Below are 27,127 nucleotides of genomic sequence, written 5' to 3'. Positions count from 1 at the left end.
CAAGTTTCTTTGAAATTAACTTTTAAATAACTTCTTATGGAAAATAGTACTATATTGCATTCTTATACTGTCTTTGTCAATATAAAAAATACTGCTAGAAATATTGCTGAACATGTGGATCAGTTCCCTCTTTCTTTTATCTCTTTGAGGTATTTCCTGATTGTTCTTCCTGTCACCAGGCTTTCTTGATGCGACCCACATTTTATAATGACACTGCCAGATTAGCCTCCCCAGTACAACACCTACACCATAATTAATCAGGTAAAAAGTATTGAAAAGAGAAAAGTAAATATAGAATCATCATCTTGTCAACTGGTCCTTTTTTTTAACATGACCTTACCTTCTCTATCCAACCTGCTACTCCCAGTTTCTCAAAATTCATCATGTTATTTTCACCCCATAACAATTATTTCTCATCATTCAGGGTCCAACAAGTCTTTCTTCTTTCATCATGCCTTCCTCAAGGTACATGTTAACCTCTCTGAATTCCTTCTATAATATAATCTGTCAGAAAATCCTGGAATGAAGGTTTCATGAGTGGAAGTTGGGTGTGCGTGTGTGTCTGAGTATGTGGATGGCAGTCCATCTCTCTCACAGGGTTGTAGCCACTTTGAGAATAGGGAGAATTCCATATGCTTCTTTTGTCTTCACTCTAAGCACCTAAGACAGTAAGTGCTTGTTGACTTGAATTAAACTGGTTTCTGCCTTCTATTTCCATATTCTTATCTTTAATCCCTTGAATATTTGTGATTTATTCAATTCTAGACTGAAATAAATCCATTTCTATTATACTAACATCTTATGAAGAAGGAGTAACAGGACTATTTTTAAAGGGCAACTTTATAAAGTGGAAAAAGTAGTGAATTTGAGAGTTAGCAAAAGCTGAGTTTGAGCTTTGGGTCCAACACTTATTAACTATGAGACATTTGGGAGTTTGTTTAGCCTCTATAAAAAGAGATTAGTAATAATCCACCTAAAGGACACTGAATTTTTATGAGGGACAAATGGAGTCATGTATGTAAAAGGACTTTGTATAAATTATTACATATATTATTCTTTATTTTTGTTCTCATTAAGGTAATGAATCCTATTTATTTCACAAAACTCTTCCAAAATTTTTTTTGAGGGGCTTGGAATATCTGTATTGGATAAATTTTATAGCAAATTTCCAACTTCTGTGTCTATTGTGAGCATAATTCAATGAAATGATTTGCAAATTAATTATATCAAATTATCCCTAGAAAAAACAAAACCAACAATCTGAATTTACTATGGAAAATTTGATCCTCACGGTATCTGACCTATTTATTGCGGGATCAGAGACAACCAGCACCACTCTAAGATATGGACTCCTGCTACTACTGAAATACCCTGAAATAACAGGTATACTGATACATGATAGTGATAATGAAACTCAATAGGAAAGTCAGTAAAAGAGGGTCTTAATTAACCTAAGTCCTCACATATCTAATTTACTCTCTTCTTCCCATGGCTATTGTGGGGAGAGCACTTTGTGAACTGAAAAAATCATTGTGAAATTGTATGGTTATTATTATATCGATCTTAAACATTTCACTAAAATCTTTGGTATGTAAAGGACCCTGGGATCTCAAAGGTACAAGGTGCAAGCTCCAGAAAATCTTATTAAGCTGCAAAGCCTTTTGAATACAGATCCAGTGACAGACTACATTTCTTTTTCTTGAGTACCGTGGTGGTTATGTTTGGAGAAGTTCAGAATTGGAAGGTGGGTTTCCATATGAGCTTGAAGTCAAGAAGCCCTGCATCCAAATCCCATGTCAGATGCTTATTAACTATGAGACTGAGCGAATTAAGCTATCTTTGCATCAATTACTCACCTGTAAAATGAAGGGATTGAGCTAGGTGACCTCTAAAGTCCCTATTAAGATTAAATCTGTTATTTCATCACTTTTTTGTTGCTATTGTTCCAAAGAAACTCATGATAGTGTCCACTAACAGAAAGAGCGGCTATAATCCTGTACTGATAGAGAACTACATTAACAGTAGAGTTTTGGGCACAATGAAGAAATTAGAGATCTTTTGGCATCTTTGGAATAATATCCTAAAATCATTTAAGGGAGTGTCTAGAGACCACCTATTTTTCTTTATGACAGAGATACTTAACTCTGTGTGTTGTGTGTATGTGTGTGTGTGTGTGTGTGTGTGTGTGTGTGTGTCTGTGATGAATCCCCTTGGCAATTTGTTAAAATCCATAGAATCTTTCTCAGGAAAAAGTTTTTAAATATATCTAACAAAATATGTAATAATGCCCAAAGAAACTTGATAGTTATAATTAATTATACTTAAATTATATAATTATAATTAAACTTAATAATTATATTAAAATAAAGATGAAAAAAATTTCCCATCCTGAAATCTAACCACAGACTTATTGGGATGGACCCCAGGATAAGAACATCTTCTTTAGCTTATGATATCAAGATAGGATTAGTATTTGAAAGTACCTTTTGATTTCAGCTGTGGGGGTATTCCCTTTACCAATACAGAATTCAGTACTTATACATCTTAGGAGAGTTTCATGAGTTGCTGTGGCTAAAAATCCATCTCTTATAGTCCATCTTTAGTGATGAATTTCTTTGAATATGAATATGCTGGTCTGAAGATTCTGGATCTAGAGTATATTGCCAGACCAATACTCAGACCTAGAACTACATGGTGTAGTTGGGTTTTTGTCCCTTTGCTGACATCCTGTGAAGGCTGACACTTCTCTTTGTCACATCCCACACACAAAACCTATGCAGTGCTAGTTGCCTGAGCTGCAATCCTACCAGGGCTCTCCATACACCAAACCCCTTTCTGGGAAGGGGAGGAAGGGTACATGCTTTCCTTTCTAGGCTAAGTGAAGTGCCCATCAATATGCTATTTGGCCTGAGAACTCAAGCATGCAGATTGTACAGTATCCCTATCCCTTGCTATTCCCTTTCCCCTCTGCCATTTCTTTTCACACTCTGTGGTAATAGATTGGCAACTTTAGAATGAGAGGACCTGAACTTGAATTCCAGCTATGCTACCCATGTGAGCTTTAGAAAGTCATCTTACCTTTCTGGGCCTCAGCTTTCACATCAATACACTTTGGGTTGTTAGATCAAATGACCACTAAATTCCCTTCTGGGACTATACTGATCATCTTCAATCTCCTCAATCTCTTCTCAAATTCCTTCCATCTTCTGAGTTCCAATGGAATCTAGCTCTTTTCTGAAGACTCTATCTCTTGACGCTCTTTCTATGGCTGCTTGTTCCTTCTTTTTTCCCCTCTCTTCATTATTGCCAGCCTTGCTTAGTGCTCTGAGCATATAAGGCCAGGAAGAAGGGTTGATTTACTCCATATTTCATAATATTTCTTTTTCCTCCTTTGATTTCTTTTAATGTTTTATTGGGATTTGATGGTAGTATAAAGAAAGCACTGGAATATTCATTTGGACATCTGGTCAGTCCTGTGAGACTAGTGAGGCAGATATCATTTACATTTTATATTGATTTATAGGTGAGGAGTTTGAGGACTCAAAGAATGACTTGCTAAATGTCCAGCAAATGGTTAGATTGATTATAGAGCTCATGCCTTTCAACTCTAGGAAGAGCTCAGTCTGCTTTCTGCTATGCTGTCCCAATTCCTCTCAAGTAGAATAATGACCAATGACACCAAGAGATTAAATGACTCCAATATATTAAAAATATAATGAACCTAAAATGAACACTTTAAAAGCAACCAGAAAAAGTAAGAACTGTTTTCATTTGTTTATGATATTTTATAACATAGTTACCATGTCAAGGTCAACCTAGTTTTTTAGATTTCATTGGAGAGAGACTTACATTATGACAGCGAGTTGGTCAATAAGCACTTATTAATTACTTACTCTGTACTAGTAAATGTGCTAAGTGCCAGGGGTACAAAGAAAGACAAAAACAAGGTTGCTGCTCTCGTGGAGCCCTTGTTCTAATGGAAGTGATGACATGCAGATATGTACATCCAAGAGAAATATAATGTAAATGGAAGGTATTCTCAAAGGGGAGGCATAAGAGTTAGGTAGGGCATTAGGGGCTATGGGAAAGATCTCCTGCAGAAGATGGGATTTGAGCTGAATCTTGAGGGAAGCCAGGGAATCGACAAGAAGAATTGAGAAGGGAGAGCATTTCAGGCAAGGGAGACAGACAATAAAAAGGTATGAAATCAGGAGAGAGAGCACTGTGTTAAAGGAACTAATATGATGGCTAGTGTCCCTAGACTGCTAGCATAGTCTGGTGAAACGAGATCCTGGATTCAAATTTGGCCTCAGACAATTCCTGGCTGTGTGACCCTAGGCAAATCACTTAACTCCAATTACCTAGCCTTTACTGCTCTTCTGCCTTGGAACCAATACTTAGCATCAGTTCTAAGGTAGAAAGTAAGAGTTTACAAAAAAAAAAAAAGACTGGAAAGGTGGGGAAGGGGTTAGTCTTTGAAGGGGTCTGAAATATAAATAAGGATTTCATATTCATAAAATTCTTAAAGAATATCTATTCCTTGTGTTGAGTAATTAGTAAGGCAAGAAGGACTATTTAGCCAAGGAATCAGATTTTTTTTTTCTTAGCATGATTGTGGTAAATTTAATTTCTTGTGGCAAATGTATCTTGTCCCATCAGTAGAAGGAAATGGCAAATCTGAATTTCTTGACATTCACTCAGCTACAAAGAGAAATAACTTGATCCCATTTGATGGCCATGTGTAGTCCTACCAAAAGACTTTGCCCTGCATTTGTTTAAGGACAACTTAAAGCCTGTGCTCTGAGGGCATGTGACTTTGGTGCTTTGCCTATGGACTTTCAGCTTCCCCAAGAGACTAAATTTAACTATATTTTCCAATAAAGAGAAGATCAAGTGCATGTTTCCTGAGGTAGCTCTCAATGATTGACCAGAGAAATTATGGGAAATGTCAGTTTTTCTTCTTCTCTTGTTATCATTTTTTATCCCTACGTTACAGATAAAATTCATGAAGAAATTGACCGTGTGATTGGCCGAGACCGAAGTCCCTGCATGAAGGACAGAAACAGTATGCCTTACACTGATGCTGTGATACATGAGATACAGAGACATCTTGATTTAATCCCCTTCAATTTGCCCCATGCAGTAAAACAAGACACTCGGTTCAGAGAATATGTCATCCCCAAGGTCAGTGTTTCTTTGACTTTTGTCACCTCTTAGTAAATTATAGAATCACTGAATCTTGGCAATAATAGGAAATTTGGAGACTCGTTAGTACAACTCTTACCCTTGACAACTGCTATAAGCTTCTGTTTGTAGGTATCTATTAACAGTGGACATCTTCTCTAGCCAGATAGTACGTTCCATTTTTTTGACACTTAAAATCAGAAAATTATTCCAGTTATTCAAATGAAATCTGCTTTCATGTAACTTTCTCACTGGTACTATTTCTGTTCTCCAAGGGCAAGATTTCATTTCAGTTCTTACAAAGTAATATTTGTTGTTATACTCACTACTGGCATGGGTCCAAGAATTACTGAAGATTTTGACACATGGGAATCTGTAAAGTCTAAAAGTCATGTTCATAGCTATGAATTCTTAATTTTCTTTTCATAGATTTAAAAAAGTTGGTCAATGAACATTTATTGTGTTTAACATATGCCAAACATTGTTAAGGATATGAAGACAAAAACAGCACTATCCTTATGCAACAATTTTTAATTTTTTAAATGAATTATCAATTTTATTTTCATTCTATCTTTGCTTTATTCCCATTAGAAAAAAAGAAAGAAAAACAAAATCCTTGTAACATTTGCATACTGAAACAAAGTAAATTGCAGTTTTGATTATGCCCCCAAAGTAAATGTCTCAGTATTTCCCTTCAATCCATCACCTCTCTCTCAGGAGGTGGGTAGCATGCTTCATCAAGGGTCTTTAAAGTGATGGCTACTCATTGCACTGATCAGCCATTCCCCAATTGAAGGGCATCCCCTCATTTTCCAATTTTTTGCCACCACAAAGAGTGCAGCTATGAATATTCCTGTACAAGTTTTTTTTTCCTTATTACCTCTTTGGGGTACAGACCCAGCAGTGCTATGGCTGGATCAAAGGGCAGACAGTCTTAGTATTAGATTCTCTTTCTATGGAAGTCTTCATTCAAATGCTGGATGATGCTTTATTAGGTATTTTATAACTGATGTTCTTCTTACCTTGATGAAAAAAAGATGATACCAGAAAACTCCTGAATATTTGGTGGCACTTCCAAGGAGAGGGAGATATAGTTTCTGTAACATTACTAATGCTTAACTACAACTTCCATTTAACTTGTTCAGTGCCTTATTCTCAATTCCTGTACTCCTATATTGCCAACAACACAGCTTCCCATTACACATTCATCTGACCTTAGCACCAAAGATGCCTGTGAAAGCAGAGCATCAGAAAGATGCTGACAAAGATTAATTTAGGGGTACAGAGTAATGAAAGCTAAAAAGAAAACTCCTACCTCACTCTGACCTTTCTAAAGCTTTATTGAAAACAAAAGCAGCCCAGGTTTCCCAGCTGAAATTAACTCACACGTTCACTTCTACTAACCCCATTCACCACCCTCATTCATGAAAGAGTTTGAGCTTTTGGCACAGGATCAGTCCTAATATAGACCAATCCTGTGCTTGGAAGTAGGGGGGCGTGGTCTTTCCCTAGCATGAGATTGGCCCATCCAGGACCAATCCCACGCCAGGAAATAAGGAGGCATCCTGGGAAATGCAGTTCCCAGGCCAGGATACATTTAAAAACCCACACTAGGAAGGATGATTTTGATGCAAAAAACTGGAACAGGACTAGATGTCAGAAAACTTGGATTCTAATACTAATTCCATTACTGATTTGCTATAAGGTTTTTTAGAGGTGCTAGTCCTTTGTTTCTGTATTGATAAAACGATGGTGTTTGGCCCCAATTTAATGTCTTTCCAGATTGATTTTTCTTGGATATAATTGAAATGTTCTGTGTTTGTTCTTTCCAGGACACAACCATATTCACATCATTGTCCTCTGTTCTGTATGATGAGAAGGAATTCCCTAATGCAGACCAGTTTGATCCAGGTCACTTCCTGGATGAAAGTGGCAACTTTAAGAAGAGTGATTATTTCATGCCTTTTTCAATAGGTAAGATAAGTTTCCCTAAATCTGCATACCAAAGATGAATAGAAATCTTTGCGGACCTAGATTCCAATCTGAGATCTGCCACTTCACAAAATCATAGAATTTCAGAGTTGGAAGGGTGCTCAGTGGCCATCAAATCTACCCCAAATCTGAAAAAGGAGCCTCTCTATAGCCCTCTATAAAAGTAGCCATCCAGACTTCACTTAAAGATATTTAGTGCTAGGAAGTCTGCCACTATAAGAGGCAACCCACTCTACTTTGGGAAAGTCATAATTGCTAGAAACAACTTTGTTAACATTTAACCAAAATCTAAATCTTGGCAACTTTTCAACTTAAACTCTCTTTATTGCTCTTAAGTCTATAGTTGAGTTCAAGTAGGACAAAGTGTAATTCCTCTTCTCTGACATGGCCCTTCCATTACCTCTCAATCCTCTCTTCTTTAAGATAAATAGTCTCAGTTCTTTACCCTCTTCTCATATAGGATGAACTTGAGACCCCAATAAGTTCCTGTCCGGCTTATCCATTTCATTTCTAAAATGAACACAATATTCCTGATGTGATCTGACCAGAGAAAGCAACAATGAAATTGTTGCCTTTTCATTCCTACACACTATGCTTCTCTTCATGAAGCCTGAGAAGGCATGAACTTACATGGCTGCCATATTATGCCATGTGTCCATATTGCAACTCTTTCTTACTGTCAGAGGTCTTTTTTAACCAAATTGCTATATAACCATTTTTCACTCAACCTTTTACTTGTGGGGTTTATTTTTTGAATAATGAATATTGAATAATGAATAATGAACCTTTTCACAAATTCCTATTCAATTTCATATTGTTAGACTGAGCACAATGTTCTAACCTACTAAACACTCTCAGAAATTTCACACTTCTCCAATATGCTTGCTCTCCTTCCCAATCATCTGGGTCAAGTTTGCATCATCTGGAAATTCAATAAGCATGCCTTTTGTACCTTTACTCAAATATTAATCAGAACAGTAGTAAGTCTAGATCTTTGGAACACTGCACTAATCTTTTTGCACTAACAAGACTCTGACTTGTTAATTATTATTCTTGGGACTTAGCTATTCAATTCGTTTTGAATCCATATAATTGTTCAATCATTTAGCTCTCATAGAAGCAGTGAGACAGTGGATAGAGCACTGGACTTGAAGTCAGGAGGACCTGAGTTCAAATATGACCTCAGATACTTAGTAGTTATGTGGCCATGGACAAGTCACTTAATCTCTGTTTGCCTCAGTTTACTTAGCTATTAAATAGTTATTATATTAGCCCCTACTTTGCAGTTTTTTGTGAGGATGAAATGAGATGATATTTGTATAAGTGCTTAGCACATAGTTGGCACTATATTAATGCTTATTTCCTCTCTCACATAACTTCCTACCTTTTCCACAAGAATAAAATGAAAGGCACTGTACTAAAAGACTATGCTAAAATCTAAGTGAGCTATAACTAGCATTCACCTTCTCTACCAGGATAGTTACCCTGTCAAAAAAGGAACTAAAGTTAGTTCAGAATGACCTGTTTTTGAGGAAGCTCTGCTCTTTGTGGTCACTGCCTCATTTTCTAACTACCCCTTTAGAAGTTTTTAACTGGGGGAGCAGCTGAGTGGCTTAGTGGTTTGAGAGCCAGGCCTAGAAATGGGAGGTCCCAGGTTCAAATCTGGCCTTAGGCACTTCCTAGTTGTATGATCCTGGACAAGTCAGAACTCTCATTGTCTAACTCTTACTGCTCTTCTGTGTTGGAACCAATACTTTTTATTGATTCTAAGATGGAAGATAAGTGTTTTAAAAATAGTGTATATCTGAATTTTTACAGAAATTGAATTCAGGTTCACTGGCCTTTGGTTTCAAGTCAATACTCTTAGCCCTCCCCTCCTTTTTTTCTTTCAAAATTGGAACTTTTGCCTTCTAAACTGGAGGTTCTTTCATGAATTCTCTGCAAGTATTTGAAGATTGCCAAGAGTGACTTAATCATCATATTTGCTGGTTCTTTCAGCCCTCAAGGATTTGATTCACCGGAGCCTTGCAACTTGAGTTCATGTTGAACTTATTGTCCCCTGTGATGTTATGTAAGGAACTTCATCTCTCTGTGTGTCAGCATTTTTATGTATCAAATGAAGGCATGTGGATTAGATCCTTTCTAAGGACCAGTTCAATCCTAAATTCTGTTAGAAGGATGGAAAGAATTTTTTTTATTTCTGGTATTGTTTAGGCAATGAATAAGCACTTGAAGAAATATCTAGATCATTGGGATTTGGAACAATTGCTCCATCTCCTCCCACCTCCCACCGAAAAAAAACAAACAGTAGAGCTCAAAGGGTAGGTCACTGTGTTCTCATCTCCAGACTTATCACTAATACCTTAGACTAGCAAAAACTATTGCACTCTGATGTACCCTTAGCCAAGAGTCATACCTAGACAGCCCAAGATCTTGTACCCAAAAGCTTTGGCAATAGCAGTGTCCCCTAAAACATCAGACCTGTTCCTAGACAAGGCCCTGCAATCATCTTTGAGGGGAGAAATCGCCTTTGAGAAGAGGCTTACTTTCATATTCACCACCAGCACCAAGCTGGTCAACTGCCACCAAAGCACAGAGTGCTGGGACCCCCAGACCACTGATCCTTGTAGCCAAATCCTTACAGCCATCATTTAAAGAAGCAACTCTTGTGGAAAAGGGTCTGGTCATCCCTACCAACCACCAGCCAACTGCTACACATTGAGTAGGCAAGCCATCCTCATTGAAGGAGCAAGGTACTTGAAAGAAAGACAGGAAGCCATATTTGCCAGGCAAATCAAACCACTCCACCATATTGGCCATCAATTCTCCTCAGACTCTGTTGAGGAAAGCTCAAGATTGTGAACTCAGGAGCCTTTGGAATCGCAATCTTTCCAGACTTAGTTATCCTGGGGAGCATACTCCTCTACAGAGGAGCAGCCTGGTAACTCCTCCTGCAGGTGCTATAGCCTGCTATTGAAGATCCAGAAAAGAAAGCTCTTGTCCTCAAAGTCCTTTTCACTATCAAAGGATTCAATATCAAAAACTGATATGAGTGTATCCATGAAAGTACCATTACCGCTGTTCTCCAAGCACGATAGGACCTTTTCATTTACCTTGTAGCTGAAACCTTCCAAATGTGTTGTCTCCTCCATTACAATGAGTTCCATGAAAACAAGGACTATTTGTATCCTAGGAATTTAGCATAGGGTTTTGCAGAAGGTGAACATTCATTCATTCATTCATCTCTTGGGTAAATTTTTTAAGAACTCATGGCAGCAAGATTCAACTTTGCATATCATTAAAATGAAAAAAATTGTTGATATCTCAATGACCTGTTACTCAGATGTCAATATGGATCGATTATCCAAAGTCCTATTTTAGAGTTTTGCAATAACAGAAATTTGATCTCTGACTAGAATAAGCATGTCAAACAGTTAATCCCAGAATGCCTCACTGTCCAAGGTCATAATCAAATAAGAGAACTTCCCCTTTGGTCTTTTATCACATACTGGGAGAACCCATCTCTGTAAACAAATAATAATAGTGGTAATCAGGTTAGAACTATCAGTGTTAGAGGTTGTTAGGCAGCTGCCTTGTGTTTGCCTAGTTATTCCCATTGCAAGATTGAAGCTGAGAAGGTAAAGATGAATGGTAGTGGTAGGTGATTGGATTGGCACTAAGCAGGAAGTAGGGGGATGAAGAAGGGAGCAGGTTCTAGAGCTGTGTTGCCTGTCCAGAATAGTGACTGATGGAATGAGCTAAAATTTATTAAGCACTCACTATGTGCCAAGCACCAGGTTATTATCTGAGGATAAATATGAAAACAAAGATATTTCAGATAGTTCCAGTCCTCAAGAATCTTACATTCCAATGGAGAAAACAATATATATATATATATAATGGAGTGGTGACCAAGGAAAGGAATTTTGGTACAGTAATATACAGTAAAGGTGAATGGGGTCATGGGAATAAACACACAAGATCACACCTTAAAGATGAATTTTTTTCCAACCTGAAATCTAACCACTGACCTCTTGAAGTAGACTCTAAACTAAGAACTTTGGCTTTAGGAAGACTATCTCCTAACTTATGTTCTCAATAACAACAGTATTTAAGAGCATCTTTGATTTAATCTGAGGAGGTATTCCTTTCACCAACACAGAATTCAGTCCTTACACATATTAATAGATAGTTTTCTAAGTTGCTGTGGCCAAAAATATTTTTTAGTAAAGAGCTTTTTTGAACTTGGACACACTGGTCTTCAGATTCAGAATCTATAATTTGTTGCCAGGCTTTTGAGCCAGAATTACATAGAGTGCTTGGGTTTTTGTACCTTAGGTGACATCCTGGGGAGGAAGATTCTTCCTCCTGTCGATGTTAAACTTTTCTTTTTTCTTCACACTCCATCTCCCTATCTAGTGCTAGCTGTCTGGGTTGCCATCCTATTAGAGGCATGAAGTCATCCCATCCTTTTCTGGGAAGTGGGGTGTTGCATTCTTTCCAATTTATGCTAAGTGGACTGCCCACCAACATTCGACCTGGCCCAAGAACCCATGATATGTAGGATGTTTAGGATCAGCTGGCAGCCACCTATAATAAACTATTCTCTATCTCCCTCTGCCCTTTCTTTCCACTATACTCTGGGGCACTTATATTTCAGTGGAAAGATCACCAACTTTAGAGTCAGAAGACATGAACTCAAATTCCAGATATGCTACCCATGTGAACTTTAGGGATTCATCTCACCTCTCTGGGCCTCAGCTTTCTCATCTATATACTTTGGGTTGTTAGACTAGATGATCATTAAAGTCCCTGACATTTTGATATTAGTTATCTTAATCTCTTGTCAAATTCATTCTACTTTTTGAATCTCACTGAAGCTTTCTCATGATGACATCACATCTCTTGGTACCCTTTCCATGACTGGCATTTTTTCCCTCCCCTCACTTTCCTCTCCCCTGGCTGAAGTTCCTTCAGGAGATTGACTCTGGTATATTCAACAAGATAGTTGATGAGGAAACTGTGAAGAAAATGGCTGGAAGAGAGCAACTGCCCAAATACAAAATGAAAATCATTCCCTTGTTACTCCTCCCTACCACTGGCACTTCAGTAGTTCTGACATTGGTCTTTGTGGGTTTGAGTAGGGACTAATTTGCAATCTTTGGGAGCCTTTAATGACTTCCCACAGAATTAAAATCTCAGCACCTGCTCTGGTCCTGGAAAGTGGATTTAGAGAGAGGAAACTGAGATAGAATCCCCTCCTTGCATAGCTGGGCTTTGGTTTTCAAAAGTCAAGAAACTCCTACTTCTACTCTATGAGTCAAGTACATAGTGTAATCTCTAGACATTAAAGACCATTGATTAAAGGAGAATATTGCATCAGATGCTCTTGGGCAGAGAGGACAAAACTATAAGGTCCTTGACCCAATGTTAATGGGTGGTGGTGAGGTAGCATAAACTAGTAGGAATGGTCTGAATCAAGTAAGAATCTTTGAATATCATGTATTTGTATTTGTCTCTTTCAGGAAAACGGGCATGTGTTGGTGAGGGCCTGGCTCGAATGGAGTTATTTCTGTTTTTTACCAACATCTTACAGAATTTTACCTTGAAGCCTCTCATTGATCCAAAAGATATTGATACCACCCCAATTTCTAATGGATTTGGATGTGTACCTCCTTCTTATAAACTCCATTTTCTACCTGTAGTGAAGTAGGTGAAGGACCACCCTTGACTTTAGCTGTAGGAGGGCAAAACCCGAGACTCCATTGAGCAAAACTCTGGAGATATGGAAGGCAAAGCCTGAGACCCCATTAAGGACAATCGTGAGTCATAAAGTAGTTGAAGTCTGTCACGTATTTCAACTTTTCATCCCAAGACCTGTAGCCACAAATTTCCCCCTCCCTCTCACCCTGCAAAATCACTGATGTATCATTTTCTTTGGGAATCTAAACTAGGCTGTTAAATGTTGAACAGTTATCTTATAGAAATCACTGGGTAGACTCAATGAGGTAAGTGGATAAGAATAAAACTGAAAATGGACTCCAACTATTTGCAGGGTTATCATTTGGGAGAGGAATTAAGGCTTCTGCTTAGCCTCAGAGAGCAGAACCTGTAGCAATGGAAGGTAACTGGAGAGCTAAAGAATTTTATGGAGTGGAAAACATGTTAACAAGTAGAGTTATCCAGAGGCTTTCTGAGACAATTTGCTGCTCTTCTAGTCACTTGAGAAATACTGATTTTTCCTTTTCCCATATTCTTTTCCCTGTTGGTAGATGTAGAACTAAAAGCTTGTATTCTTAGGTAGTTGGTGAAAATAAAATACAAGATACAGATTGTAATAGCATTTCTTCTTATTTTGACCCATCAGTAGACTTCTACTAGCAACAAAGAATAGCCTTCAATAAACAAATAAATACATTCTTAATTTTATGTATGTGGCTTCTGTTTCTCACTTGGTTTCTTCTTCAGTATTTAAGTTTATCCAAAATCACATTTTAGGGAAAAGTTGCTGCTAAATGTAAGAAGTAATTTTCACCCAGAAAAGCAGAATACAATCCCAGAAAGGGACAAATGGAAAGGTAATGAAATAGAGGATTTCCAGGCATTCCTGATGAAAAGATCATAACTTCATAGAGATTTTAACATATGAAGATAGGAAATAATTAAAGAAAGAAGAACAGGGAAAATATTTTTGCCAAAAGTTACCATAAACAATTAATTAATATCGGTACTAAACATATAAACTAAATAGCATAGCATCTATATTCTTAATGGAAAAATTAAACTATTTACAAGGAAAGATGGAGAGTAAAAGAGTAATAGTGGAAAAAATTCAATTTATCCCAATCAGACTTAGATGATTATGTTTCCATGATCCTTTTGGGGAAACTGGTTTCCCAATACGATCACAGGGAGTGTAAAAATGGAGATTTGAACCCCAGACTTCAATCCCCAGAAGTCCTTGGTATTTCCCAGAATTCTCTATAATCTTACCTGAGTCTCCACCTAGGCGAGATCACAATTAGTACTTAACTGGCTCTCTGCCTCTCACCTGGCCTTTTCCATTTTGCAATGATGTAGTAAGGAAGCTAAGCACGGGGTTCTGAATTGGCTAATCAGCCATGGGCACAAACGTGGTTTATTATTCTGTATCCTTGATTTCTAATAATCTTAATAAACCTCATAAAATATAATACTTTTATTACTAAAGACTAATTTAACTGTTACAGAATTTGACCCAAACCCCCAAAACAAAACAAAACAAAAAAAGAAATTAAGATCTTGAAGATAATTTTAGAAAAGTTAGATATGGTAGACCTCTGGAAAATATTGAATGAGAATTGAAAGAAGTATATCTATTTCTCAGCTGTACATAGCATCTTTAGAGCTGACTACTTATTAGTGAATAAAAACCTCACAAGCAAATGCACAAAATCAAATATATTAAAAGTATATTTTATGAGTCATGATACAATGAGTTACATGCAATAAGAGGTCTTCAAAGGAAATTAAATGGAAACTAAATAAGTTAATTTTAAAGAATTGATGGGTCAAAACAAATCATAGAGGCAATAATTTCATTAAAGATAATGACATCTATAAAACAATATCCCAAATTTTGTGGATTCACTTAAAGCTGTGCTTAGGGGAAAATATGTATCTAAACATTTTCAGCAATGGGAGTGAATTATGAATACAATTAAAAAACCCAGAAAGCAATTGGCTGTTTTAAAACAGAGGAAAAAAAATTCCTGATAACAAAAATGAAAAGATGGATTGCAACAAATTAAGAAAAAATAAAAATAATTATTAGGAGTTATTTTGCCTAGATATATACCAATAAAACCAACAACTTAAGTGAAATGGATGAATATTTACAAATTTATTTTGTAATTAGATTGATATATCAACAAAATAGAAGAAATAGAAGTCTTAACACTATGATGGAAAAGGAAACTGAACAAGCAATAAATAAAATCCCCAAGGAAAAAAAAATCAGAACCAGATTTATTTACAAGTGAATTCAATGAGATACAAAGAAAAATTACAGACTACATAAATAGTTTGAAAAAATAAGAAAAAGGAAAACCACATTTTTTTTCTGATACAAATACAGTTTTGATACCTGGGGTCAAAAAGGAAAAAAATCTAAATATATTACTAATGAATATTGATGTAAAATTTAAATAAATTATTAGTAATGAGACCATAGTATTTTACCACAGCATATACATGACTGTATACTTTGACCAGTATGGATTTATACCAAGAATTCAAAACTGATTTGATATTAGAATATCTATAAACATAAGTGGTCATATTAATAACAAAAAGAACAAAATTACCCGATTGTATTACTAGATGCATAAAAACTTTTGATGCTATATAATATTCATTCATGTTTAATATGCTAGAAAGCATAAGAATAGAATTTTCCTTAATATGAGAAGTAATATCTACCTAAAAGCAAGAGCTAGCATTATTGGTAATGATGATAGCTAGAGGTCTTTCCAATAAGATCAAGAATAAAACATAGATGTCCATTAACATCATTACTATTCAATAAAGTCCTAGAAATATCAGCTGTTACAGTAAGACAAAAAAAAGTAATTGAAGGAAAAAGTAAAAGCAAAGAGATAATGAAATAATAACATCATTCAGATGAAATGATGGTTTACTTAGATAACCCTAAAGAGTGAGTGAAAAAGATTAATGAAATAATTAACAATGTTTTAAAAATTGTAAGATGTAAAATAAATCAATATAAATAATCAGTATTTATTTATATTACCCCAAAAATGCAGCAGGACAATACAGAAAGAGAACTTGCATTTAAAATACAGATAGTATTAAGTATTAGGGAGTCAATGTGGAATGAGTAAATAAGCTTGAATTCCATGAGGAATGGCTAAAAGAAGTAATCAGTATATATTTATTATTTGCAACTATGAATCAAAAATATAAAATGAGACAAGACAGAGAACTGAGCTAATAAAAAGAACAAAGAAAAGAAACTTTTCTTAGACAAAAGGGTACAGAAATGAAAAACTGAAAACCAAAAGAAGATGAAGGGGAAAAAAGAAGGAAGAGTTTGAATTAGTCACTTAACTGAGAAGGAACAAAGAAAGATAATAAAGGAAAAGAGTCATATAAATAAACAAAAGGAATTTAAAAAGTTAAGAAAAAAGTCTAAAATAAGGGAGACACTGACAAATGAGAGGGTGGGGCTGAAGGTTAATGGAAGAAAGTCTTTGAAGTTGCCGGGATGTAGATTTCTAAAAATTAATTGTAGTGACAGAGTAATATCTTAATAGATGAGGAAACATTAAAAATACTAATTCATTAAAAATATGCTGGAGGAACAGGTGAAGAAAAATACAAACCCCCTTCTTAAACTTTATGCAAACAAAATATTCAATATATTAAAATGTAACAAAATAACAGCTTGGATAAGAAAACTCATGACCCTCCAATTTGTTGGTTATAAAAAACACGTCTAGAAAGAAAAATGGCACATAAAAAAGAAAATACTTTAAATATTAGAGGGTAGAACAAAATTTATTATTCATTAGGTGAATCCATAAAATCAGAAATTATAATCATTTTGTCAGATAAAACAAAAGTAAAAGTTCACAATGTAACAAAGATAAAAAAGGATATAGTATTCTATAAAAACAATAGCTAACATCAATATTGATGTTAAAAACAGTTTGTCTACTTTGTATAGCATCTAAGTTAATAAATAAGAAATGAATATTATAAGAAGATATAGATAGAAACAAAATAATATTTGTATATAAATATCAATAAAAGGGGAAATATAGAACTGAATAAATCATGATCCAAGAGACTTGTAAAGAAAAAGTATATCCACCACCATGGAAGGAACAGAATACAAATGTAGTTTGAGACATACATTTCTTCACTTTACCTCCTCCATGAATCTCTAGTGTAAGCAATATATGTCTTATTTTGTAACTTGATGAGTATGAAAATATGTATTATATGATAACACATGTAGAACCTGTATCATATTACCTGCCTTCTTTGGGAGGGGGAGGAGGAGGAGAGAAACAACATGGATTATGAAATATCAGAAAATGAATATTAAAAATTGTATTTATATGTAATCTGGAAAAAAGAAAAAATCTTTTAAAAAAGGACTTCTGTTATCTTCTGAATGGGACTGCTAAGGAATATACATATTCCTCAGAATCAAATGAAACTTTTACAAAAATTGATTATATTAAGGTATAGGGATATTGCAAATAAATGAAAAAGAATAGAAATTGTAAACATTGTTTATATCCCATAATACCACAAAATGAGTTTTTAGTTCAGGGAATATAAGCCAAAGACACAGACCTCAACAGAGACTTAATAATTAAATCACAAATAAGAACAAATAATAGAAATAATAATTATATGAAAGAGTGATAATGATGAAACCACATGCCAAATTTTATGAGCTGCAACTAAAGCAATACTCAGATGAAAAATTATACCTCTTAGGTATACATTAACTATATTAGAAAAGAAAAGAAGAAATTAGTGGGTTGAATATTTTTTGGAAAAAATAGAAACCTAACAAAAAAAATTCAAAATAAGAAAATTTGTGATTTAACAACTGAGAACATCTTCAAAAAAAGAAGAGAAATAAATAAATTGGAAACCAAAAAGAACATAGCCATGATAAGCAAAACTAAAAGCTGATTTGGAGAAGACTAAAAAATGATTAAAATTAGTCTAAGAGAAGGTCATGGAAGGAAATACACACTTAATTATAATAACTGTGAATATTGTGATGAACTCACTTCTAAGAATGAAGAATCTAGAAGTCAGGATTAGAAAGCAGAATCCAAAGATATACTCTTTTAGGAAACACACTTGAAACCTGAAGATTTACACAGAGTAAAATGAGAGGCTTGAGTAAAATATATTATGTTCAGTTGAACTCAGAAAAGCAGAAGTAGCAATCATTCTCTCAGATAAAGTAACAGCAAAAATATACAATTTAAAAGAAATATGTTGAGAAACTATAGTTACCTAGAAGAGTGTATAAATCTATATACTTACATGAAAAGCCAAAGAAGGGAATAAATAGTAAATAAACCTATAATATGGAGGGGACTTCAATCTACTCTTTTGAATCATGGCTAAATCTAATAAAAAATAAAAAGAACAATGTTAAGGACCTAATAAAATTTTAGAAAAGCTATATATGATAGATTTCTGAAATTATTGAAATGGAATACTGTATATATATATATATATCTTAGCTATGAATGGAAACTTTACAAAAATGGACAATTTATTGGAGCATGATAGCCTTATAACTGCAAAAAGCAGTAATATTTAATACTATTTTCTGATCATAATGCAATAAAAATGATTTTCAATAAAGGACCAGTGAAGAAAGGATTAAAAATTACATGGACAGTAAATAACTTAATTCTCCATAATGAGTGGGTCAAAGAAAAAGTCATAAAATGTGAGTAAATTTCATTAAAAACAATGATAAAAATGAGACAAGAGACAACATTTTTGGAATACAGACAAAGCAGTCCTTAGGGGAAATTTAAAAGTTCAAAATACATTTATTGGTAAAGGAGAAAGAACAGATGAATAAATTGGGCATGCTACAAAAAAAAAAGAAAAGAAAATTGACAACTTAAAAAAGTTAAATACCAAGATAGAAATCCTGAAAATCAAAGAAGATATTAATGAAAATAAAAGCAAAAAACTCATTTAATTAATGAAAAAAATTAGAAGGAACTTAAAAAAAAGTAGTTAGCTGGGACAGTGGAGAGATTGTCAAACCTGGATTCAGGAAAACCTGAGTAAAAATCCAGCCTCACATACTTACTAGTTTTATGACCTTGGGCAAGTCACTTAACCCTGTTTACCTCAGTTCCCTCATCTGTAAAATAAACTGGAGAAGGAAATGGCAAACTACTCCAATATCTTTGCTGATAAAACCCCAAATGAGTTCAAGAAGAATTGGATACAATTGACAAAACAATTGAAGAATAAAAAGATACCATAAAAAAACTTACTAGTTGCTGGGTATACAAATAGTACTAGTATTGCTGAGTCAAGAGTATGCACATTTTAATAGCTTTTTTAACACACTTCCAAAAGGCTTTCTGGAATGATTGGACTAATTCACAGCTTTACCAACTAAATACATCAGTGTATTCATTTCTCCATATTCCCTCTAGCATTTATCATTTTCCTTTTCTGTTATGTCAGCCAATCTCATAGATATGAGGTAGTACCTCTGAGTTGTTTTCTAACTCTTTCTAGGAGTTTTTTGGAAAATATATAGAAATACTAAGGTCAAAATCTGAGTGATTTTTAAGTTATCTTTCAAAACAGAAAGGCACTCTTGAAGTAATATCAGGCACCCTCCCTTCAAAATATCCCCTATTTATGACATAGACCAGTCAACTCATATTCTTCTTTATATGGACACTTACCCTTATATATAAATCTAGGTTATACATATATTAACACACAAAATATTTCCATATTATTAATTTTGTAAGGGAATAATATTATAAAACCAAAACCTCAAATAAGATGCCCTAATAAACAAATGATAAATCATATGTCTTCATCTGCTTTCTACTCCAGTTCTTTCTCTACAGGTAGACAGCATTCTTTTCCACAACTCCCTCAGAATAGTCCTGAATCTTTGTATTGCTGTTAGTAATCTATCACATTTGATAGTCCCACAATATTTCAGTTACTGTGTACAATGCTCCCCTGGTTCTGCTTGTTTCACTCTGCATCAATTCACATAGGCTTCTCCAGTTCGTTCTGAAATCATCCAGTTCATTATTCCTTTCAGCACAATAGTATTCCATCACCAACATATACCAAAATTTGTTCAGTCATTCTCCAATTGAAGGACATTCCTTCAGTTTACAATTCTTTACCAACACAAAAAGTGCAGCTGTACATATTTTTGTACAAATAGATCCTTTCCCTTTAAGAAAAATCTCTTTGGGATACAGACATAGTAAAAGTATTGCTGGATCAAGAGGTATGCATTATTTTATTGCCCTTTGGATTTAATTTCAAATTGCTCTCTAAAATGGTTGAATCAATTCACAATGCCACCAACAATGCATTAGTTTTCTAGCTTTGCCACATTCTCTCCAACATTTATTATTTTCTTTTACTGTCATATTGGCCAATCTGATAGGTATAAGGTGATACCTCAGAGTTACTTTAATTTGCATTTCTCTAATCAGGAGGGGTTTAGAAAATTTTTTTCATATTATTATTGATAACTTTGATTTCCTCATCTGAAACCCACCTATTCATTTACTTTGATCATTTATCAATTAGGGAATGCCTTGGTTTCTTAGAAGTTTGACTTAATTCTTTATATATTTGAAAAATGAGATCTTTATCAGAGAAATTTGTTATACAATTTCCCCCCAGTTCATTGCTTTCCTTCTAATCTTGGTTTCTTTGGTTTTATTTGTACAAAACCTTTTAAATTTAATATAATCAAAATTATTCATTTACATCTTGTTTAGCCATAAATTCTTTTCTTCTCCATAGATTTGACAGGTAAACTATTCTATGTTCCCCTTTTTTCTTATAATATCACTCTTTATGTTTAAATAATATATCCATTTTGACTTTATCTTTGTATAGAGTATGAGATATTGATCTAAACCCTAATTTTTGCTATACTGTTTTCCAGTTTTTCCAGCAGTTTTTGTCAAATAGCAAGTTCTTATCCCAAAAGTTCAGAACTCTGGTTTATCAAACACTAGCTTACTGAGGTCATTTAACTCTTATAGCCTATTTCATTGATCCTCCTTTTTATTTCTTAGTACCAGGTTTTGATTATTACTGCTTTATGATACAGTATAAAACCTGGTACTTCTAGGCCATTATCCTTCACATTTTTTTCTATTAGTTGTCTTGATATTCTTGATCTTTTGTTATTCCAGATGAATTTTATTATTTTTTTCTAGCTCCATAAAATATTTTTTATAGTTTAATAGGTATTGCACTGAATAAGTAAATTCATTTAGGTAGGATTTTCATTTTTATTTTATTAGCATGGTCTACCCATGAGCAATTAATGATTTTCCAATTGTTTAGATCTAATTTTATTTGTGTTAAAAGTGTTTTGTAATTGTGTTCATATAGATTCCCAAATATTATATATTGTCTAGAGAGATTTTAAATGGGGTTTCTCTTTCTAACTCTTACTGCTAAATTTTGTTGGAAATATGTAAAAATTTTGTAGCCTGCAAATTTATTAAATTTACTTATTATTTCAACACTTTCCAGAAAGGTTGAATCATTTGATGGAAAAGGGGTAAATGAATACCTTGCTATTTGGTTCTGTATCTACACTCTGGACCTGATGGAGTCTTAACTCCAAATTAACTCTGGAGTATGATAAGCAATAGTCTGAGGAGAAATCCAATACCTTCTGAGCAGTGGTCAGAATTGGGGGAACTCATACATTCCCTTAAATTTTTTTTTCACTTTTAGATCATAGTCATTTATGGAAATTCCTTGTTCAAGCTTCTGCCTGCCTTCCCCCCACTGAATCCAGGCTTGCAGTAAGGAAAAAATAGAAAAACAGAAAGGAACCAATCTAGTGACTGCTTATGACAGTGTAGATAATATCCTGCACCCTGAAGCCTCTACATTTGTAAGAGCCTCTCAGTAGAGGAAGAAGCGTTGATAAAGGTGATGCCACCCCATTGAGTTCACTTGCTGCTTTGGGGACTAGTCAATTCCACAAGGCCCTATAATTGTGAGTTACTAAGTCCACATTAAGCCTGTTTCTGATATAAGCAACAGCCCTGTTGTCAGTAGGAAGAATCAGCTTCCTCTTTTCTTTTCTCTGAATAGTCCTGTGGGAACATCACTTAGCTATGGCAGATAGAGACAGAAACAGAACAAGAAAGAGATAATAAGAGATAGAGAAATAAAGAGACAGAAAGTCAAAGTCCAAGAAAAAGCAGACAGTAAGAATCACAAAGGCAGAGGAAGACAGACAGGCAAAGAGATCAACTGGGAAGGCAGTGCAGATAAGCTTATGGAAACTAAATAACTTCATGTTAATTTAGGCATCTGGGGACACAGTGAACAGAGTTCTAGGTTTGGAGTCAAGATGAACTGTTCAAATTCGGTCTCAGATATTTCCTAGCTCTGAGACCTTGTGAAAGTCACTTAAATTCTGTTTGTCTCAGTTTCCTCAACTGTAAAATGGGAGTAGTAATAGCAGCTACCTTTTCAAGCTGTTGTAGAATTAAAGAGATATTTGTAAAGCTTTTAGTGCCTTGCCTGGTCCATAGCAGATTCTATATAAACACTATTATCAAGATAATATTTTGGAGAAAATAATCAAAGAACGTAGATACAATGTTCAACACATTTAATACATAGGAAACAGGCTTATTCTGCAAAAGGATACCTTTGGGAATAAATGCTTCTAAGAAAGAAACAACTTTATCCAGATTTAAAGTGCCTAAGGATTACTTAATATTTTTTAATGAGAATTAATGCAGGAGATTCTAAATTAAAACCAGTACTTGTTTATTAGTCTCAAAATCTTTGGGTTCTGATTGACTATAACCAGCCACGTTTAAAATTATGAACAATTAGTTTATATTTTTCTCCATTTCTTTCTAATAATTTTTTCAAACAAAATCTCAAATCTCCCCCTTCTTCTTTAAATACAGTATTGCATCTCATAAGTTATTTTAACAAACTATTTTAAGGCAATTCTATTCTTACTATCTCTCTTCCCCTCATCCTCAAACATTTCATTAGTAGCTCTTTCCCCTAGTTTATTAGTTCCTTTTCTTCTTACTTGTATCTAATTATTTGATTCTTTTCTCTTTTTTTACCTTTTTCTTAAGTAGGCAAGTAAAATCCTTTTGCCTCTCCTTCCCTTCAACTTAATGTTTTTAATGAATAAAAATCCGTTTCATCTCACACTTACCTCTCTACACTAGAAAAAAGAAAACCACTGTAACAAATATGCATAGTTATAAAAAATCAAAATTTTGCCCCGACTAAGCTATATGTGTGTATATATGTATGCATACAAAATGTACATGTTATCAGTGTATTTTAAATGGAGGTGCAATGTATATACACATGTGTGTGCACATACATGTATACATGTGCACATGACATATGATTCACCCAGGGTGGTGACTGTTCATCTGGTTCTGATCACTTCACTCTGAATCAGTTATACAAGTGTCTGCCAGTTTCTCTGAAACTGTTCTTTTTGTCATTTTTAATATTAAATAAAATCCCATTCATATACCATAAATATTTCAGACATTCCAAATTGAAAATCACCCATTTTGTTTCCAGTTCTTTGCCATCACAAATGAGGCCATATAAATATTTTCTGTACTTGTGGGTTCTTTACCTCTTTCTTTGATAGCTTTGATGTAGAGACTGAGTGAGTATTGGTCTCACTGAATAAGGCTACCATTTAAATGTTAGATTGGAATTGATCTGTTTGACCTTTAGGAGCAGAACTAGAAGAAATATATAAAAGTTAGGAAAATAGTTCAATGTAAGATGAACTTCCAAACATTAAATTGTGCTACAGGCTGCCTCTGAAGATCATAGGCATCTTCTCAGAAGAGGTCTTCAAATGAAGTCTGGATGTGGTAGATCATTTTATTTGGTTTCTGTCTTCTCTGACAATAAGAATGCTCTGTGGATTTGAAAGGGCACAAAAATAATCACCACTGGGGAAATGCTATCCAAAATGAGTAGTCAAGATAGTAAGAGATAATCTAGTTGAACTTTCATCATTCAAGTCACCAGTCCCGGATGAACTCTCTCCTTTGGTACTAAATGAACTAGATGTGATTCTTGAAAAATTGTAGAAGTGCTCAGGGACTGGAAGAGGCCACAAGTTCAAATTTCCATAAAAGGGAACAAAGTGGACTATAAACAAAAGGCCAGTGAGATTTATTTCAATTCCTAACCAAAACTATTAAGGAAACATTTAATGATCATCCTAAAAAGGAAGATATCTCAGAGTGCCATCATGACTTCATCAAGAACAATGTAAACAAGAATGTGCTGATAAATATATAACAACTAGCCCTCTGGAAAAAAATAGAAACAACATGCTTTTAAGATTAATATGAGATTAATCATTTTATGAAGTCTAAACAAATAACAAAACAATATATAAAGTCCTAATTTGTGGAATTTAAATATTGACTCAGGAATCTGCATGAGCTGGCTCCAGCACACCCCAATGGGAAGAATTTATTTCTCTTTTTGATGAGGTTACCACACGAACATAAAAGGATTTTTGTGGCTACCATTTACCTCTGTTTCAGGAAATCACCTATCAATGTCTTTTTTGCCTTTTTGTAGAAAGGATAGATTCATTTGGGATAGATGGTAGAAGAATAAAATGGATTCAGAACTCCTTGACTGGTAGGATTTAATGAGTGGTCATCAGTGGATCAATGCCACCTCTGAAGACAGTCTCTAGTATAGAAGTTAAAGGCTCTGTGTCTTTGGTTCCTTTCAATGACTTGGATAAAGGCTTACCATATTTGTAGGTGATGAAAAACTGGGAAGGATCACTAACACTGGATAATGGAGTCAACATTCAAAAAAGATAGGCTACAATATTGGGTTATGTTAAGATGAAATTTAGTTGAATTCGTGGTAAAGACTCATGCTTGAGTTAAAAAAAATTTACAACAGTTTTACAAATACAAGATTTAAGAGACTGAGAGGTTTTTTCTTTTTCTTTTTTTCTCTTTCTTTTTTTTTTTAATTTTTAAACATTATTTTATTTGGTCGTTTCCATACATTATTCACTGGAAACAAAGATCATTTTCTTTTCCTCCCCTCCCCCCCTTTCCCTCTCCTATAGCCGACACACGATTCCACTGGTTATCACATGTGTTCTTGACTCGAACCCATTTCCCTGTTGTTGGTATTTGCATTATAGTGTTCATTTAGAGTCTCTCCTCAGTCTTATCCCCTCCACCCTGTAGTCAAGCAGTTGCTTTTCAGCAGTGTTTTTACTCCCACAGTTTATCCTCTGCTTGTGGGTAGTATTTTTTAGATCCCTGCAGATTGTTCAGGGACATTGCATTGATACTAATGGAGAAGTCCATCACCTTCAATTGTACCACAATGTATCAGTCTCTGTGTACAATGTTTTTTTGGTTCTGCTCCTTTCGCTCTGCATCACTTCCTGGAGGTTGTTCCAGTCTCCATGGAATTCCTCTACTTTATTATTCCTTTTAGCACAATAGTATTCCATCACCAACATATACCACAATTTGTTCAGCCATTCCCCAATTGACGGGCATCCCCTCGTTTTCCAATTTTTGGCCACCACAAAGAGCGCAGCTATGAATATTCTTGTACAAGTCTTTTTCCTTATTATCTCTTTGGGGTACAAGCCCAATAGTGCTATAGCTGGATCAAAGGGCAGACAGTCTTTTATCACCCTTTGGGCATAGTTCCAAATTGCCCTCCAGAATGGTTGGATCAATTCACAACTCCACCAGCAATGAATTAATGTCCCCACTTTGCCACATCCCCTCCAGCATTCATTACTTTGCATAGCTGTCATGTTAGCCAATCTGCTAGGTGTGAGGTGATACCTCAGAGTTGTTTTGATTTGCATCTCTCTGATTATAAGAGATGTAGAGCACTTTTTCATGTGCTTATTAATAGTTTTGATTTCTTTGGCTGAGAACTGCCTGTTCATGTCCCTTGCCCATTTGTCAATTGGAGAATGGCTTGATTTTTTGTACAATTGATTTAGTTCTTTATAAATTTGAGTAATTAAACCTTTGTCAGAGGTTTTTATGAAGATTGTTTCCCAATTTGTTGCTACCCTTCTGATTTTGGTTACATTGGTTTTGTTTGTACAAAAACTTTTTAATTTGATGTAATCCAGATTATTTATTTTGCATTTTGTAATTCTTTCTTTTTTTTTTATATTTTATTTGATCATTTCCAAGCATTATTCGTTAAAGACATAGATCATTTTCTTTTCCTCCCCTCCACCCCCCATAGCCGACGCGTAAGTCCACTGGGCATTAGATGTTTTCTTGATTTGAACCCATTGCTTTGTTGATAGTATTTGCATTAGAGTGTTCATTTAGAGTCTATCCTCTGTCATGTCCCCTCAACCTCTGTATTCAGGCAGTTGCTTTTTCTCGGTGTTTCCACTCCCACAGTTTATCCTTTGCTTATGAATGGTGTTTTTTTCTCCTGGATCCCTGCAAGTTGTTCAGGGACATTACACCGCCACTAATGGAGAAGTCCATTACGTTCGATTATACCACAGTGTATTAGTCTCTGTGTACAATGTTCTCCTGGTTCTGCTCCTCTCACTCTGCATCACTTCCTGGAGGTTGTTCCAGTCTCCATGGAACTCCTCCACTTTATTATTCCTTTTAGCACAATAGTATTCCATCACCAACATATACCACAGTTTGTTCAGCCATTCCCCAATTGATGGGCATCCCCTCGTTTTCCAGTTTTGGGCCACCACAAAGAGCGCAGCTATGAATATTTTTGTACAAGTCTTTGTGTCCATTATCTCTTTGGGGTACAGACCCAGCAGTGCTATGGCTGGGTCAAAGGGTAGATATTCTTTTGTCACCCTTTGGGCATAGTTCCAAATTGCCCTCCAGAATGGTTGGATCAGTTCACAGCTCCACCAGCAATGAATTAATGTCCCTACTTTGCCACATCCCCTCCAGCATTCATTACTTTCCTTTGCTGTTATGTTAGCCAATCTTCTAGGTGTGAGGTGATACCTCAGAGTTGTTTTGATTTGCATCTCTCTGATTATAAGAGATTTAGAACACTTCTTCATGTGCTTGTTAATAGTTTTGATTTCTTTATCTGAGAACTGCCTGTTCATTTCCCTTGCCCATTTGTCAATTGG

At 34.9% G+C, this 27,127-nt stretch overlaps 1 protein-coding gene and 1 long non-coding RNA gene across 4 annotated transcripts in view; one reads left to right on the top strand and one right to left on the bottom strand.

The window, feature by feature from the left end:
* LOC100023173 (cytochrome P450 2C19-like) overlaps positions 1–13,605 on the top strand; it is a 28,021-nt gene extending 14,416 nt beyond the window's left edge. Inside the window, exons 7-10 of one of the 2 annotated variants that reach the window (XM_001374757.4) lie at positions 1,242–1,383; positions 4,997–5,184; positions 7,017–7,158; positions 12,702–13,605. In XM_001374757.4, the coding sequence (XP_001374794.1) occupies positions 1,242–1,383; positions 4,997–5,184; positions 7,017–7,158; positions 12,702–12,889 (660 nt within the window). In that variant the 3' untranslated portion in view covers positions 12,890–13,605. The other variant, XM_056802200.1, reaches the window with a different exon arrangement.
* Positions 1–27,127, bottom strand: part of LOC130455017 (uncharacterized) — a 47,551-nt gene that overhangs the window by 6,479 nt on the left and 13,945 nt on the right. The gene's annotated exons all lie outside the window — the stretch shown is intronic.

This window comes from Monodelphis domestica, chromosome 1 (assembly GCF_027887165.1).
Source record: "Monodelphis domestica isolate mMonDom1 chromosome 1, mMonDom1.pri, whole genome shotgun sequence".
NCBI classification, from domain to species: Eukaryota; Metazoa; Chordata; class Mammalia; order Didelphimorphia; family Didelphidae; genus Monodelphis; species Monodelphis domestica.
The sequence above is the reverse complement of the archived record's forward strand: the minus strand, read 5'-3'. Positions and strand labels throughout refer to the sequence as shown.